Raw genomic sequence first — 18,835 nt, forward strand, 5'->3', positions numbered from 1 at the left:
CAGTTCTGATATTTGTCGAGCCATGGCCTCAATGGTCTGTTCCAACCTGTCATGTGAAGATGATGTGGCTGCAACAACTGGTGAAGCTGGGGCGATGTCGTGTACTCGATCTGCCAAGTCTGCTACTTCGCTTAGGGGCATACTCATCTGGGACACGACGATAGTTTGTAGGTTACTTGGGAGTCGACCTGTCCATAATGATCTAAGAAAATCTTCCGGTATGTTGGGGCCTGCGAGATGCTGTAGATGTCGAAGAAACTGAGATGGCTTGCGATCGCCCATCTCCTCGGCCTGGAGTAGTTGTCTTAATTTTTTTTCTTTCGAAATGGAAAGCCGTTTAATAATTTCGCTTTTTAATTTTTCATACTTCCCGGTCGTTGGAGGCGATGTTATTAAATCTTCGATATCACTTATATATCTCCGGTCCAAGTTTGTAATAAGCAGGTGAAATTTTATATCATCATCTTTTATTTTCGATATGCAAAATTGACTTTCAATTTGACTAAACCATAATAATGGCTTTTCAGGCCAAAATGGCGGCATGCTTACGTTAACACGGCAAATGTCTGAATTATCGTCCATAACAATGGGCACGCGCACTCGCCGCTTCGTCACTCGCGCGCCGTAATCAGATTTTTCTTCACCGTCACTACTCATTTTTAATTAGTTTGATTTAAATGTTCACTTTAGGGGTCACCAGATTGGGGTTAAGTGAGAGTGTTCTTTGAGGATGCAGTCCGTTGCCGGAATTAAACACTCTTTTAATCACACCACACAATTTTAATAGTTCAGAAGGTTAACTAAACAAAACTAAATAAACACAGGAGTAAATCGTAATCCAAACTTTAACACATTTAATAACACGGAAGATGCAGAGATAATTGTAGCATTAGATCAAAGATGGTCGTGACAAGTGATTTTTTAAATGCATTCCGAATCGATGCAAACTTCACGCTAAGCGTTTTCGATGCATCGACTAGAGGGCGTTATAATCATATTAAGTTATCAAAATTTTGTTTATATTTCAAATAATATAATAGAAATAAGAAGTAATATTTTTATGTAATTGTTAATATTAAATTTGTTATTTACTTTTAAATGTAAGAAATAAATAAATGTTTGAATGAATGTGTAAATGTAAGGAATGATAGTATTGATGGATGTAAGTGTGTGGGTGTGTGTTTATGTCAGTGTGTGTGTATCCGCCACAAATTATTTAAGAAAATGAAGTCATAATATTATACAGCTTATAATATGTAAGTCGGAGGAAACTAAAACGACAAAGTAGATCTAATAAAGTGCGGCAAGTGTGTCGACATCCTTAATGAAAGTTGACCAAATCGCCTTGTAAAACTTTACGAGGGATAAAATCAGTTATAAAACTCTATGAAGCCGTAAATTCAGTGATCGGACGCAGCGTTTAAAAGACGGGAGCTATTCCGAAGTCCATAAATCTCGCATCGGCCGGTGCGGGGCCTATTCCGTCCACGATCGTCAACATTAAATCGCTCTGTTTGTAAACACTTTTACGCAGATTCGACAGATTTTTTCCGTTTTTGACTTTTATTGACACGACGATATTGACTTTTATTGGGGCCTCTTGTTATGAAACTGAGCCTGCTGGAATTTCACGGTAGGTTAATGTTGAATTGTTTATTAACAATGAAAATCAGCGTTTATTTAGAATTATGAATAAAAAAAATGTTTTCTACAAATAAAAGTAAAATTTGTATCTCAAATGGAATATTAGTGTTTAATAAAAGAAAATAAGTATTTAAACAGAGAAGTGTTAACACTTTAACTTCTAAAGTATGAAAAACAAAGTGTGACAAAACTGTCAACCCTTGTACTGTCAATTAGTGTCAGCACTCAAACTGCCGAACTGAAGCGAAAGAAACCCTAGAGAATAGAGTGCGGCCACAGAAATAATCTGAGCGGCGACTCCGCCGCAAACACATAAAGGATTGGCAATAAAACTTAAAGACGAGGAGCCACGCAGTCGCTCGTAAAAACAACAAAAGCGTTTTAACCCTTCGCTTTATTGGCGCTTCGGTTAGCCGGTGACAATTGTTTTCTCACGTGTATAAAAAGACGTCATAAAAGTCGCCAGTTAACTCTCGGTTAGTAAACAGCGGAATGATTTAGCCTCTGTGAATGGGATCGCTCTATAAAACATATGGCCCATACAGAAACAAAATGACCTACATACGAGTTTCTGTAACATATTCGTAAAACGACTTGATTAATTCATTAATTTATCTAAAGTGTTAAGTAGTTATTGATGTTCAAAGTTTGATTGCCAATTTGTTCAAAATCGGAATTAAATAATTTAGTTCTGCAGTCAAAATGCTTGCATAACGAAAATTACTTGTGATGTGATATTACACATTGTCCCATTTGACGTCATGTTACTGGAGCGTGCACAATAAGAGAGAAAGCAGTGTAGTCCCCCGCAGTGGACAGCTCGGGGGCATGTAAATCAAAGGAGCATAAAGCAATAAATTAGCCTAAACTATGGCGGCGCAGTTTTTATTGGTCCGCTGTGGGATATTGTTCCGGCGATGCGCTGATTTCCGACCGGAGTGACGTCACTACATGCAAAAAATACTCCATTTATACCTGCATCGATCAGTTGAGAGTAAACTGACATGCATTTTTATTATTATATTATATATAAAAAGATGTGTAAAATATATCTTTAAATCTAGACTTGCGTGATGGAGTTACAAGCCCTTGGTTCTATTATCTATTTTTTAAATCAATAAGTTTTCTTACATAGTTAATCACATGATAAATATTATGATTAAATATTAATTAACATGATAATAAGAGAAAAACAATGGTATGGGAAGTGTTGAGAATGAGTCGCGAGTTTATAATCTCGTAGATGCATTGTAGGCGCCGCGCGGACAGAGTTGAGCGTCCAAATGCTTCTATCTTGAGTTTATCGAGTGTTGGGCCACGAAATCCGCTATTATACAATATATTATATATAAACCGATTATTATGTAATTTATATGCAACCGTTAATTAGATTTACAATTTTAAATTAAAAACATACGTTATCAAATAAACTGCATTTTAAAGTGAGATATAAACAATAATTGTTGCGCTTTACACACTCAATTATGATAGTATTTGGAATAGTGAAATACCAAGTTCTATTAATTAAAAACAAGTTTAATGAATTGTCCAATAACGTATACAAATTATTCTATGCACAAGTTGAATTCTTATGCTGATGATTGATAAATATGCTAATTTTAAATGTCAATCTTACAAACAACGTGAAAGACACAATTTTGAAGACGTTCACATTATGTAACTTGTTTATTTATAATCATTTGCAGAATATTTTGGTAATGTACCGGATCTAGATTTAATATTGAAGTCTTAATTCCCCAGCAGTTTATAACAGAACGAAGAAGAAAAAAAATTATTTAAATTTCTTCTATGTAAATCTCTGTGTTTTTTCGGCAAGATGAGATGATAAGTATGAGTACATATGTTTTTAATTACATTCAAACATGCACCACGTTCTGCCCTCGCTCGTCTCGTGGCCCGCGCTCTGGCCCGCACTTCACACCCATTACAACTGACAAAAACGCGTATAATAGCATAAATAAATATTATTTATCGCTTCACGGTGGCTTAGTTCTATACAAAAAGACCTATGAGTTATTACGCTGTATTACATTTGCGTTTTGTACAGAGCTTTTTTCTACGCTCGTAACTTAATATTTATTGCGAGGTTTAGTTGAATATTCAGAGTTGTCACGTCACGGTGCCGCTTTCAATTGGAACTCGCGCTATGCACTTTTATAACAATATTTCAATTCATTTTAATCCTTATGCTACTATAACATAAAGCAAATACACCGTAAAATGCGTACCGTCCACTGAATAGATAATAGCAGTTAAATTAAATGTACAATTTATTGTTATAAAACACATAAAGCATTAACATACTTTTTAAAGACGTTGAATAAGTTTGCCAGAAATTAGTCATAGCTAATAGAGAGAACAGAATCGCGTGAGAACAACAAGCGGACACTTTTGTCATACAAAATACTTTGGCCAATATTTATACTAACAATATTATAATTGCTTGCGGACCCGTGCGAATGTTTTGCATAGCATTTTACACGGCGAATTATTAAATAATTTGTCTCTACATTTTGTCACTTTTTGTAAAAAATTTTGTTTTCACAAATATTTTAATTATTTCTAAAACACTGACATCGCTTGTTGGCCTAAAACAATGTCGTCACATTGTTGTTTTATCACATACCATATTTGGAAAGAAGAACAAAGAGGGAGGAACTAAACTATGTAATTTTCTATTGCATAAAGTACATATAAAGGTTATCATTAAGTGTAGTAGAAGTGTTTGGTACCGTTTTCGTTGGTGCCGAGCCAGCGGTAGGAGGGCCGCGGCTGTTGCTTGGAGCGCATCTCTGCCGCGCCGCGCACACTAGCGCCGCCCGCCGCACGCGCCGCTGCCTCGCATCTGTAAACAACGCACATCAGATAACATCATTCATTGAACAACTTACGCAAGAACAAAAATATGCAAGTAGGTATTTAAGATGTCTTTCACTATTAAAATTGAATTAGGTTGGGTTTAATAAAAAGTGCATTGGATTTGTCAACCTCCTTTCTCAAGACATAATTATGTTTAATGCAATATAATTATAAAATAAACTCTGACGGTAATCACTTGCTAACGGAGAGGACATAAAATACTTATTACGAAGCCTTTTAAATTATAATTTAAATCGTCAGCCTACGTCTCTCATCGTAAACAAAGTAATTCAGGACAGGTAATCACTAGAAACTACTTCTTGAAAACGATGAGTGTACCGCAAGCGTTCCTAAAGAATCTACATTAAAAATATTCTCGATAAATTAAAAAAAGTCAACCGTCATTAATATGAGACAAGACGCGACGATATGCCGCAGACAATGTTACTACTGCTGTTGATGCAGACGAATATGGATTTTATTTATATTACAATAAAGCATATATTATCACATTCGTCGTGGTGCTAAATTGTTTTAAACAGAAAAATCTTGGAGCTCAAACGATATGTCAGAGAATTTATGAGCGGCGAACGACGAGAGACGCCGGGTGACGTGTTCCGAGTGATTCGAATACGGTCTGTAATAAATTCCATATCAAAGGCACAATGTAGTAATGCGATACATTGACGTGCGATGCGGTGATAGGGGCCCGATTTATGACGAGCGCTGTTCCTCTCTCACGACCACCGCAAATGATTAATTCCTTCCTTCGGAGAGATTAAAACATATGTCAACCGGCAAAGGATATAGCAACAAGAGTTTGTTATATTCACAAATAGATAAACTTTCGGTTTGAAATTACGAATAATTCAAAATGCACTAAGTGGACAATTACCTTTATTTTAAATAAATATCAATATGTCTTCATTTAAAATAATCTTAATAGTAATTCACAATAAGTATCGGATGAGTGGAAGCTGTGCGCGATCCCGCTATCTTGATACCTTGTTTGGACATTTCACTGTCGCAATTATAAAAACCTTTTAGTCCAGTCCAATGAATGACTGAATTCATGTTCATCAATATAAATATATTTTTAATACAATTTACATGATATTAATTAATTACCGATAAATTTCTGATTGAATTCCATTAAAAACGTTTGGAACATCTACGTTGAATAATGGTTTGAAAAAATTAAATTTCTACTTTTAGTGTAATTTTACAGTCACTATGTATGTACATGTATCGGGTAAAGCATTTCTTTCAGTGATCTGCAATAGGTCACAAAGAGTTAGCGACAGGCTCTAGCCTACGCTTAGTTAAACTTTAGCTACCTCATTGTTCACAGCTGTAGAAAAACCTATGAGAATTATTTTATTTTTATGACTACTTTACTTTAGAATACTTATTATTGAACCTAGGAAATTTAAACCTAGTTGTATTACAATCTGACTATAGACGTGTGGGAATTCGTTTGTCAGAGGTCGGTGGTGAGCAGTGTGTATGGGGTAGACAGCGCTGTGACTATGAGCTGCGAGTCCCGTCGAAGGCAGCGTGGCGTGGCGAGGCGGCAGGTGCCCGCCGGCCGTATCGACTGTCAAAAACTTGTAAAATATCGCCGCAGCGCGCCCGCCGCGCCCGTCGCCCGGCCGCGGGCGTCGCGCGTCCCTCACAAAGATATCTCCAAGATTTATTCGGCCGTCTACAATGGAACGTTTTAATTCTTTTCATACGCGACAGATTTATGCACGGACAGATGCGGACGAAGCCAAGATAACGCTCTCTCGCCACCCTTTTGGAGCAAAAAACGCGCCGATGTCGATTTCTGGGACGAAGCTAATAGAAACTTTCAATAGTTCACCTTTCTTTGGAAGTCGCAAATCAGTTCGGTGACGGGCCCGTTAGAATGTTCGTAAATAAATTTCCAGCACACAGTCAGACTGTGTGAAAAGTATATATGTTAAGATATATTTTACATATAAATTTTGTTCATTTTTGGTAACAAATGTTTTGTAATTTAATCTCTTCAGGACAAAAGAATAAACATAGGTTAAGTAAAATATAAACAGATATCAATGGTCTGATTATCAGATGGTAAGTTTGCTGAACAATAAGGCGTATTCATATTGTTCTATTATTTCTAAAGAAAGGACATAAACAGCTTAACATTGATGACGTATTACACTTCCTAAGTAACCGTTTTGTTTCTGGATTTTTGTAAGTTCGTTGTCCCACTGTGTCTTATTGTTTCCACGCTATTGTTATTTTATTTGTGCAATTTTTGTGCAAAATACATGTCATATTGAATAAGTGCTTTTGTACAGTCAGCAACACAAGTACGATGTCATATTTAAAAATTAATTTGTTACATTGTTGTAAATTTTTTTACCATATCTGATCGCAAACATATTATGGAATAATGATGTTTGAAAGAAGAAAAAAGATGCTTTGATTTTAGTTAGTCAAGATTATACACAAATTAATGTATTTTATAATAAAGGTTAAATAAATTTTGTGAATATTGCATTGAAAAACATTTAGTAAACACGAAAAACTTCAGAATTATTCAGAAGGGTGCGCACACTGTAAGGGGCAGCTGTGGCGCCATCTGTACTTAAGAAAGACTCCGACTGACATGTTTATTGGCGCATAAATCCAACTCGTCATACATTTAATTATATGTCTCCGATGGCATTGGGTGTGATTTATGATTGAGAGCCTCTCCCCCGCGCAGACCCCGCACCCACCGCGCCCGCCCGTCACCCGCAAGGACGAGCGAAGTTTTTTGCTAATTAATAACCATTTGCCATCAGCAATCAGTCAATTTACGACTTATGATGTGTTTAGATATGAATCTCAAACCAAATGTTAGAATTCCGATTAAAACATAATAAAGTTATTTCTGTAAACTATTACGTAAAGCAATTAAAAATAAATAAACGTGTAGAATGCATGCCGAATATGCAAATAAAATAAAATAATTTTATAATACACCGGATAGATCTATATGTTCACGCTTCTTTCGTATTAAAACGCTTCAAAACAGCAGCAGTTGCGAAGTGCTGCTAAGCTCTGCAGGCGCTGTTAGTAAAGCATGCATGCGGTGTGAGCATCGCCTAAGAAGCGCCGCGATGTCGGAGTTATGACGAGTGTTGACTGATTTGTGACCGCGTGTCGTGCGGGAGATAAAAATAATTGCATTTACAAATACAACCCTTACAGTATTAATTTAAGAATAATATTTATTTTAAATCGTATTTCACAAATTAACACCAAAAATGACAATAATTTTCAGTCCAAAGTATAACATTTTCATTGTAATTAATCAAAATTTGTTTGGGCTCGTTGTCATCAATTTGCAAAAATTGAATCCATCAGCGACCACGAGAGGGCGCCTCACTCGCGTGACGTCACTGGCCGCCATTTTGAATGTGTATAATGTGACGCGGCGACGGCGAGGCTTTGACAGACGACATTTAATTACCGACCCTCATTACCTGGGTATTGGCGGATATTGATATCCGGACATTTATTGCAAACGGGACGATTACGACACGATTTGAACATTTTTGACTTAAAGTACTTTTAACATGCGCAAAAACTTTTCAATAACGGAAATAGTGTAAAGGTTTTGTTTATAATTATTGACAAGTTTTTATTAAATATACAAAGTACAGAAATATCGAAAGTTAAAACCATGTAGAGTGTAACTTTTTAAAGTGGTTTACCGCTACATATACAAGTTCGGGATAAGGAATAAATCGGACGAACTTATATGTTAGAAAACAAGAAATTGTTTTGAGTCTTCTTCCAGCTCTTGCTCAAGTCGCGGGGTGTAAATTGACCTCGGGTACTCATGTAGATTTTCGTCCAAAAATGTGCAGTTAATTCGTGGCTCTGAATTTTTAATAATAAAGCGTTAATTAAGATACCTCGTGTCGCCTGTGATTAATACGAATGACGGCCGATAATATCAGTGATTAAAAACATGTCAAAGCGGAGTCTGCACGAGCGGACGTTTAAAAAGCTTTTTAATTGCCACATTAATAATTATGTCCTTACACTGATTTGGTACATTTTGCGATAGAAGGCAGCGTGGAGCCGACTGAAATAACTCACGCAAGTGACAAGATAAATCAATACATACACTGCGGAAGTTAAAAAATATTCCTTTTATTACCAGTTTACAAAAAAATAGATTGCTTTAAGGTCTTCTCATTTTGGTTGATTCTCAGATTGGTTGGCTCAATTGATTGAAAAGATTAACCTCCGAATATAATTACGTAAATTAAACTACACAATCATCTATAATAAAGATTGATTCGTCACATATTTTTCTATCTTTACATTTGTTTATTTCATCTATTTGTACTCCGTTACGTAGTCGTATCGTACGATCTAAATGCATGATTGTTTTAAATTACGGCACGCGCTCACCTGCACGCGTCATTGTCTGTCAGCGACATCTAGCGCTGTTAGGCGCGCATTATTTATTTGGCACTCGTCTGAAGAGCGCGTCACAACTACAACTCATTATATTCCCACGTCTAGTTCAATTAGTTTTAAACTAAACTTGGATTGTATTTAACTCTTCTTTTTCATACTGATACATCAGATTTATTTTATACTATATTTCTATTATAGAACTTGACGCGTATCGTGTCAGAAATTATAGCCCATTCCTAGGAGCAATAATATTTAAGACTAAATTGTGATTAGATTTAGAATAAACAACAAACATATCACAATATAATCGTAAACATACGCGATTCAACAACGATAAGATTCCGAAGTTTAAACATGTAACGTTATGACATCTTTAAGGCTCATTTGTAATCCGGCACTAAGCCACAAATCGGTCGCTTTATGAGAGAAATAAGAAATTAAATCGTTCCCATCGAGCCAAAGTCGAAGGATCGTAAGCTAAGTTCTCTCGCTTGAGAAATTGCAATAACGGATTAGCGAAATAAAAGGCAATGCACAGCCGCAGCCGACATCAGCAACTTTCGCACACTTGCAACTAGTTTGACCGGACTATCGGACCTACGCACTTGTCTCACCAACTTAACGCTGCTGCCGCGCGCGGTAATATCGTCCCAACGCGGACCTGAGACAGTCTTACGCGCCGGCAGAGGGCGCGCGGCGCACGCATATGAAAATATCGCATCTTGCAGCCGCATTACAAAATGAGGCAGAATTATGATGGATGCTGATGCCTCGTTTCGCGCTTAATAAGACGAGATTCTACTATGCCATTGCACATATAAATTTAAACCTTATTTCGTCATGTTATAGTTTAAAATCGACTCCACTGTAGACAGGAATCAATCGCGAGTGTCAGTGGACGCGGGCGCGGGCGCGGGCGCGGGCGCGACTGGTATAGTGTAATGAATGCGACAGAGCGCGCGGTGTTAGGTTACGGCTTTAATTCTGTTATGTCTGCTGCAGACAATCCGTAGTTAAGATATCTTTGACACTCATAAATAGAGTGACATAGATGTGACCTGCTTAGTAAAATCATGAAGATGGTAATTGATACATGTACAAATGTCACCGGCCGGGGTTGTATTAAGATGTTACAATAAGAGGAGGCGCACATTGTTTTGTATTGTTTTCTGTCATCAAGCAAAAGTCCACATACCTAAAACGATTAAGATTTTACCACTTTCAATTACTAAAGATTAATTCATAGATATTATTCATGCAAATTTTATAATCGTCGTAAAAATAACACAATGCCCATTCGATGTATTTCAGTTGTTAAATAAATGATTTAAATATACAGTTTTGGAAACCATAATTTTTGTGACTATTCAATTAATGCTAATATTAAAAGTGGAACAGTTAAAATACGTAACCTTCGCCTGATTCATTAAAGTTCCATTAAACGAAATCAGAACTATGGCTAATAAATTTATTTATTCAAAATATTCGTCACAATGCGCCCGTTATGGAAGTAACACCGCCATATTTAACTGAATGAGATTTATGCTAAAACAAATGGCTAAATAAAATTTTATTACTTTGTTGACGGACAAAGAAAACTGGGCTAATTGAATTCCAGTGAAAATGATTACTTTAATATGTTTATATTTAATTCTATAGAACATCTTTATCTTTTTAATGTCAGCAATCACTTTTGCATTAAACGAAGATAAAAATGTATTTAAACTAATAACTTACGTACATATGTATTGCAAACTATATGTGTATATAATATGTAAACACAAATCTCTACATTTCGATTAATGTAAGTTGGCTCCATGTTCATATTTGAAAACGTAAGTTTCCCAAACAATTTATTTGTTTTGATGTTCATTTAAAATATGATCCATTCGTTATGACAAATAATGCGTTAAAATGCAACGACTGCGACGATAAATTGTGAGGGAAATAAAAACAAGTGGGTTTTTGTTTGGCAAGTGACCCGCGCAACGAGCGCCCTCGCTCACTTCTCTCATAATATACTGATCGATATGTTTGCCAAAATAATTTGCAAATAACTAAAAGTCCTTGAATATTGAAACAATAACTCGAACCATAATGATGACAAATTCTATATGACTCAAGTTATTTATGAGTCCACCATAGTTTTATATGTATTTATCATAATTTATTTTATATGTTTTATTTTCATCGCTTCAAATAACTTAAATATAAATATAAAAATTAATTGTAAAAATAATTAATTTAAATAAGAAGCGTGGGTTCGATTTAAGTTATAATGAACGATTGCCTCATACGAATTGAAGACAGACGTCCACCGCAGCTGTTCTAAACCGGAGTTAGTTGAGTGGTGACACCGTTCAACAAGTCCAATTATATACCTACGCGTACACGGACAGACAGACAGACGGACAGACGCGCAGGCTGACGGACAAATTGCAGCAATGGCGTTTGGCAACGATGTGAAAGACTGACAAGCGAAGATATGACATATTTACGCGACCGTTTAACATCGCAACGCTAACCAATATACCTTGTAACTTAACCGTTAAAGATTGTTTATAAAATTATCATATACATATACCTAAGTTTAAGTAATAACAATATGAATTTGAAACCATTTTTTAAAGGCATATATCCCAAGGAGGTTATATGTTGTGGCACAAATTGCCAGAGTTATATGCTTGCTGTACACGTACTGTATGGTATATGTTAAATAAAAGAATGACAACAAATATATCAATCATAACTGAGACAGTGGGTGCGGAGAAGCGAAGTCAAAAAGCCCATCAATACGACTATGAGGAACGCAGCGACGGGCGTTTATTAGCAATCTCATGAATCACGGACCCTTTCATTGATATTGCGGCGCGACAGACATGAATCTCAATTCCTCAGCCGACAGCAGCCAGTGAACTTGACCTCCTCCCCCCCCCCCATCCCCCCAAACCATGACACCAGATCATCTAAAACGACATCTTGTACTAATCATAGTTGGCTGGGTAATTGTTGAATACCTATGTAACATCGATGTATGTTCATCTTATCTCAAAGTAGCTAAATACAACCAACGACAAACATGATGGTTTCTTTCTTAAAAAAATATTGGAAAATTATGACAAAATATTGAAGCTTATATTTCTGATAGCAAGTTATTAATATTTATTCTAATTTTAATTTTATATAAGCCAAAAATAATTACAATTTATTATATATTTAAATTAATAGTGATCAATGACAAACAACTCTATTCACAAAATGAGTGCTATATTTTAGCATTTTTATAGTGTACGGTTTTAATAGTGTCGAATAAATAAATATCTTACAATAATTCGATGATGTCTCAGTCATTTAGCATTTCTTACTTCCCATTTAATGACCTCGAAGAATATCCATTGTAAAAGAAGACACAGTACAAATATGTTTCATAGTAATTAAGATCTAAATCAAGTTGTACTACAGTATTTGTATCCAAGTTAAATTTATAAACATGCAAATAATAAATATCGATGACCTTTGCGAGCAACTTTATGCGGTCATCTTGTGAGTTCAAATTATTAATTAACATAATTATATTCAATTAACACCAGTAATTTTACCTCCAGGTGATTCTAATTATATTTCAATGTGACTCCTGTTGCTACGGTATGTAGAGGAAGGAAGTGGTAATCGACATTGACCACGTATTTAATAATAAAATTAACTTAAATATATTAAGTATATGTTTAATTTATATTGCTATTTGCGGAGTGAATCAATTACTATGTATCGAAAACTGATTTAAAAGTAAAACTGCCGAAGAACATGCATTGGGGTTAAGTGCGCAACTGGAAACTGTAATCGACACAGGGGGCGAGGGCGGGGGCGGGTGGCGCTAAGTGTCCGTCAAGTCTCCATCAACTCGGAATTACGAATTTATGCAGATTATTTACTTGATAAGTCAACCTAATACAAATTCAAAGCGGCCAGTTTAATGCCTATAGATTAGAGTGTTCAGGATCCGCCAACCTTCGGAGTGCAATAAAAGAAAAATAAACTTATAACGCAATAAACATCGAATGATTTTATCGCGGTTTAAAATATGATAATGCGAATACGGCCGCGTCTCAATCATAACTTAGCCGCTAATGTCAGCCCGGTGACAGCGGCACCTGATTGGCCGGACATACGGACAGACGCTGACTAAATTATATCACAATAAAAATTTTATTGCGCCCGCAAGAGATAATACCCCGCAATGACGATGAGTCGCCGGTCGCCGCGCGCACCTCAGCACTTTATCACCGTACACTTACCTTTATTTCACTCTTTACTTACATTATCGTGCAACGATACACTCGACATCGATGTAGGGATGTATCGTTAATCGAGTCATGTCTATTGTAGATCGATAAGAAGTCGATTCGAGAGACGGGCGCACAACATTCGACCCTTTCTTGCGGGTCCATTAGACATCGATATCCTGCGGCCTGCCGATTGATCTTAAACTTTACGAGTTTGATCAAACAGGGCATACTCCACGTTATTATATAATTTTTTTAACTTGCCCAATGACTGTTTAAGTCATGTTAACTCCGCGGACAATATTTACCATCGGTCGCTGCTCGGGTCGGTTCAGTGGCGCTAGAGGCATTTGCAATATTTTATTGCGGGGATTTTTTTCAATGCACCTATAAAAGTTTATAGAGATTATCTAATGTATGTACATGAATTATTATATGTTAGTGCAATTAAAGACATTTACCTAACACCAATGCATAATAACTATAGGGGCACACATTGCTAAATCATTAACATCTAAAATGTCAACCGTCTCTAAATCGTCAACATCACTATAATTAGTATTATATGTGACACTTTATTTTTTTATTGTTATTGTATTTACAAGGTATGTATTATACATGGTATTATATATCAAAAATGTAAACGTTCAATCACATAAGATGCGTAGTAACAATGTTTTTTGATGCGTCTTCAAATCAGTTTATAAGACAACGTCCTGCAAATAATAATACTATAACGTTACATTTAAATTATATCGATAAGGTCTTAATATTCATGTCATATGGAATTAAATAAAATTTGCAAGTTGACAGCCTTCCCAGATACATGTTATTGACAAAGTATAAGTTATTTTCAAAAGCTTTTATTTAAATTGCCTGCCTTATTGAGTTTCTCTCAAACATTTGTACCTAATCGACGTATTGATTTTTAATCTTAACAAATGTACTTCATTTAAAATAATGAACTAAATTGATTGCAATGCCAAATTTTATAAAAATAAAGCATATAACATGATCATGAAGTCACATGTATTTTTCATTACAAAACTCGTCTCGTGGGGACTGTAGGTACATAGAAGAGTAAGGAATTGGCAAACGTGTGGAAATCAATCGGCGGCGAACATCTGAGCGCGACTCCACAAACAAACACGATGCAAAAAAACGCGAGAACCGAACAATATGTAGAACAAAAAACGAAGCCAAAGAACAAAATATAAATGGTGTGAGAGATGTGTGGGGGGAGGGGGGAGCTGGTCGGCTCGGCGCTATCTTCATATCCGGACGACGTACAACGCCGACTGAGCCGGCTCAGCTGAGCGCTTGATTACGTAATGTGAGGTTTGACGATCCACTCAAGACTTGGACTTAGTAATCTATTCATTAACACCTAATTGATATAAATATTTGTTTGAATATTATAATATTTGCTTATTGACTATAAAGTGTTGCTGGTGTAAAACTAGTTTTTCTTTTAATAGCATAGTTTCCTTGTTAAGACACAGAGGCAAAAAAAAAATTGTGAGCGAATCGAATTATGATCTCGTATGACTCAATATCAAGATAAAAGTGTTTGAGAAACTTTTCGTAATTTGTCTAACTGCCACACTAAAGTTAAATGGATTTATCAATTAAACAACCATAACATGTGAGGTGGGAAAACTGACCGTCGTGTCGTCTGAGGCCTACTCGGGTCTTGAGAGGGAGACGGCAGGGAGGGGGAGACGCGGCGTTTATCTCTAAAGAGAAAAAAGTGAACGGAGCGAAAGAGAGTTTAATGAAAGCGACGCCGGTGGCTGGTGAATTTTCTTGAATGCGCCGCCGCCGCCCGCCTACAGACTGCACCCCGCCGCCCGATATTAGGAATTTTTATTTGCCACTGTGCAAACTCTATACAATCCCTGTTTGTGATGACTCTTCATACATATACTTCATTATAAATTTTCTATTATAGTGGATACATCTTTTGAAAATAGAGGTATTAAGTATTTACGATCGAATTACAAGATTGACTGTAAACATTACAACCCAACAATCTTAGTCTAGATATGTGTATAGTAGCGGCAACACACGTTAGGTTTTGCATGATCGTTTTACAATGTCACACGCCTGCTAGAGTTTTTGATTATGCATGTAAGGTCAACACTGTAATGTACCTGACCTAACATAACGTGTATAACCTGCATATTGTTTGTTTTGTTAACGCTGGAATAAGTAGATAGCAAATATGAAAAGCATTTGCGATTTTTTTTTTGTCAATGATAAACAAGTATCATAATAGTTTATATATAAAAGTTTATGACTTTAGCCAGTATCCACGGATCTTAGTCATTGCCAATAAATCCTTCTTATCAAATCGAGCCAATTGTATATAACGCAGTTGATTACCGCATACATCGTCGATCGTGACTTCATTTGAATTTAGTCAGTTAACGACAAAGCGCGAGATATCTTTTGTGTTTACTTCAAAAAAGCATTAAATTATCACCACAAATATCACCAATCGAAATTAGTTTCAAACAATTCCGTAATGTGCAATGAGTTTTGTTAAAATAATATCATACGTATTATTACGTTAATATCTGGTAAGAGAAAGAGTTGACAATTTACAAATTGATAAATTGATAGGAAATCATAGAGATTCTCTATTTGACCTGCGTCTTTGGAAGAATCCACGTCCGCTATCGAAAAATATGAAATAGCATTTGAAATCTGCCGTTATCTGCTGTGATAGCATCAGTGGTACCTGCCGACTGTCTGCTCTGTTCAGTTGCAGACGTCACGTCGCCGCGCACGCCCCCTATCGCCATCGCGAAACTCACATGTAAATGACAGATGCTGATAAAAGTATCCATTTCTAAATATGTAATCAATAAAAAGACTAAATTAACATTAACTTATTTCAATGTAAATATCGTCAGGTTTGAGACGTGCTACAGATCCTCCTTTAATTTGCTTAAGATGTTTTATATTAAAAACCCCATCGCGTGTCACAAACTGCAATTATTAAAATGAGTTAAAATCCAATAGAATAAACACGATACTGTCCACTAATTGTGAGCGCGCCAATAAATATTTTATAAACAAGCCGAAATACGATAAGCGAGGAGTTCAGCTTCCGTGCGAGTGATAAAGTATCGATAGTCAATTAAACTCGATTAAAAGAAGTAGACACGAATCGATTTCGCATTTCTGCGCATCGATTACTGCGCGCTCCCGACATCTTTGTGCGGGCTGCGAGTTTATTGGAGTGTTGCTTTGTGCGCGGGGGACGGGAAGCGGGGGCGGGGAGTGATCGCGCAGGGGGCACAAACGCGCCGGCCTGCGTGGGCGCGTGCAATTTGCATAGCTTCATTAGACCCGAGCCGCACAGACGGTATCGGCGGCGCGTTATCGCTCCCCTGAATTGCGTCTTAGTGCTTCGTATTTATATATTTATTTTTTAGTTCCTTTTCAACCTTTTTAAAAAATCAACAGCTGTTAATTAAAGCGCGCGTGAGGTCCCGCACCTCGATTATAATTGCGTTCAGATACTGTATTGGTCGTCGCGATGTTTCTTAATGGAGTCGATTGCGCTGCCGGTTAGGGATCATTAAGCGTAACAACTCGCCCAACGAGCATTGAATTTGTAACATTATAATCTGTAACATCGATGATTAATAAAATAACAATGCTAAATAAACAAAAAATTTAAAGCTAATTCAACAGGCAATAAATTATTCGCAATATTCAAGCCATGGGTGTGACATCTCGCCACCATCTGACTTGCGAGGAGTGTTGGCCAGCAGATGCCAACATCAAGTGCTGTCAGTTGGCCGAGGGCCCGAATGCCCTGCTCGACACACACAATTATGCGATAATAAAAATATAATTAAGTTAATGCTCGGTGCTTTAGTTAAAGGTTACGCGGATGGTTGCTGCGCACGCGACGGCGACAGTAACCGCCATCTAGTGATTAGATAATTAAAACTATAATAGATACAAGCATGCGTGATATCGTCACATAAACATAACATATAATATTGAACTCAAGCAAACACCTGCGATTAGTCTCGGCTACTTTTATTCATTCAATTAATTGTTTGGATTGTAGTAACATAGTAATAATATGTACTTAATTAAATTAAAATTAACAAATAATAAAATATTATTTCTTACTAATATTATAAATGCGAAAGTTTAGATGTATGAATGGATGTTTGCTAGAAGTTATCCCCGGTATGGCTCAACGAATCTTAATGAAATTTGGCGCAGATGTAGAACATAATCGTAGTAGTTTGATAGTACAAATATACTGTTATTTTCGATATTTTGTAGCCTCTCGCTAATTCCTACAAACTGCTGAAGCATGTTCAACAGCACGCTACTTACACAACAAAACAAATCTAAAATTAAAATTACAACTGCAGCTGACAAACTGCATTTGTTTCGTGTTCAACTTGATTCAAACGTTACCTTGTCGGTTACTACAACGAGAAAAAAACATGGATTCCCAATTAACTATTGCAAATTGGTTTTGAGAACTAAAAGAAATAATGAAAATTAAAACCTATAAATAACAGCTTATTTTATATACGTTTTATATCTACTGATCTTATTTATTCGAATTTAATTAATAATAATATAACTTACATTATTATATTTTGTAACTACTAGCGCCATCTATTGCATAAAAGTACAATGCTTTTGACAATGGCACCTTGTGTTCACTGTGCTAGAGTAAACTATAACATAATTTATTTTAAACGATTTAAAAGAAAATTAAAACAAAATATGTTATTGAAAATTATTAAAAAAGGTCACTCGAGCGATAATCGGTCCGGACTTGGATAATGAGATCGTGAGACGACAATGGCGGACAAAGCGGACAATATTAGATCTGCCTACACCCGGACGACGATTAACGTTCTCTTTGTGATCTTTGATTGCCGCCGCCAAGACGGGAGCGATTCCTTTTCAGCCAGATCTATTGAAATTCGCAATTCCCAAACCACTCTCGTCAATTTATTATTGGTCTAATAAACGTTTAAAGAGTATTGCTATTCACTAAAATCATTTTTAATTTATTCTATTGTAATAAATGACCTTCCATGTCGTTAGTAATTTAAGATGATCCACCAAATTAACACAATAAAGTAAACAAAGCCAGGGACACTTTGTGTATGTCACTGTGGCCGGTCGGAGACAAGTTCGAATATAAATAAAGATTGACAAATCAATAGTTCTAATTCTGTAGACTGGACAACAGAGGCTGCATATTAATCGCGACAAACAGATTGACAGGTTATATTTGCGAGACGCGAACTAGATGTCGGTCGTCCCAGTCGGTCCGGACTACGAGTTTAGACGTCAGACAGACAGAGAGACTACAACACGGATGTCAATCGCTCTACAACGCTCACATAAATTGATAATTGTTAGAGCCAATCGTAATGACTTGTTCACAACAGTCCATTAAGGTAAGGTGTGATAGTCGTGTAATTTATAAGTAATTTTAAAGTCTTTGTTTAAGTGAATCACTTGTTAGTTCACTCGTTTCGACAAAAATATAATGGGGGTACAAGTTGTCCGTGTCTCTGCGT

At 36.2% G+C, this 18,835-nt stretch overlaps 1 protein-coding gene across 1 annotated transcript in view; it reads right to left on the reverse strand.

The window, feature by feature from the left end:
* The window catches only part of LOC106127107 (protein teashirt), a 182,381-nt gene that overhangs the window by 139,646 nt on the left and 23,900 nt on the right, over positions 1–18,835 (reverse strand). The window contains exon 3 of the mRNA XM_013325101.1: positions 4,398–4,510. Within this exon, the coding sequence (XP_013180555.1) occupies positions 4,398–4,455 (58 nt within the window). The 5' untranslated portion in view covers positions 4,456–4,510. The remainder of the gene's footprint in view (positions 1–4,397; positions 4,511–18,835) is intronic.

This window comes from Papilio xuthus, unplaced genomic scaffold (assembly GCF_000836235.2).
Source record: "Papilio xuthus unplaced genomic scaffold, Pxut_1.1 DF824888.1, whole genome shotgun sequence".
Lineage (NCBI taxonomy): Eukaryota > Metazoa > Arthropoda > Insecta > Lepidoptera > Papilionidae > Papilio > Papilio xuthus.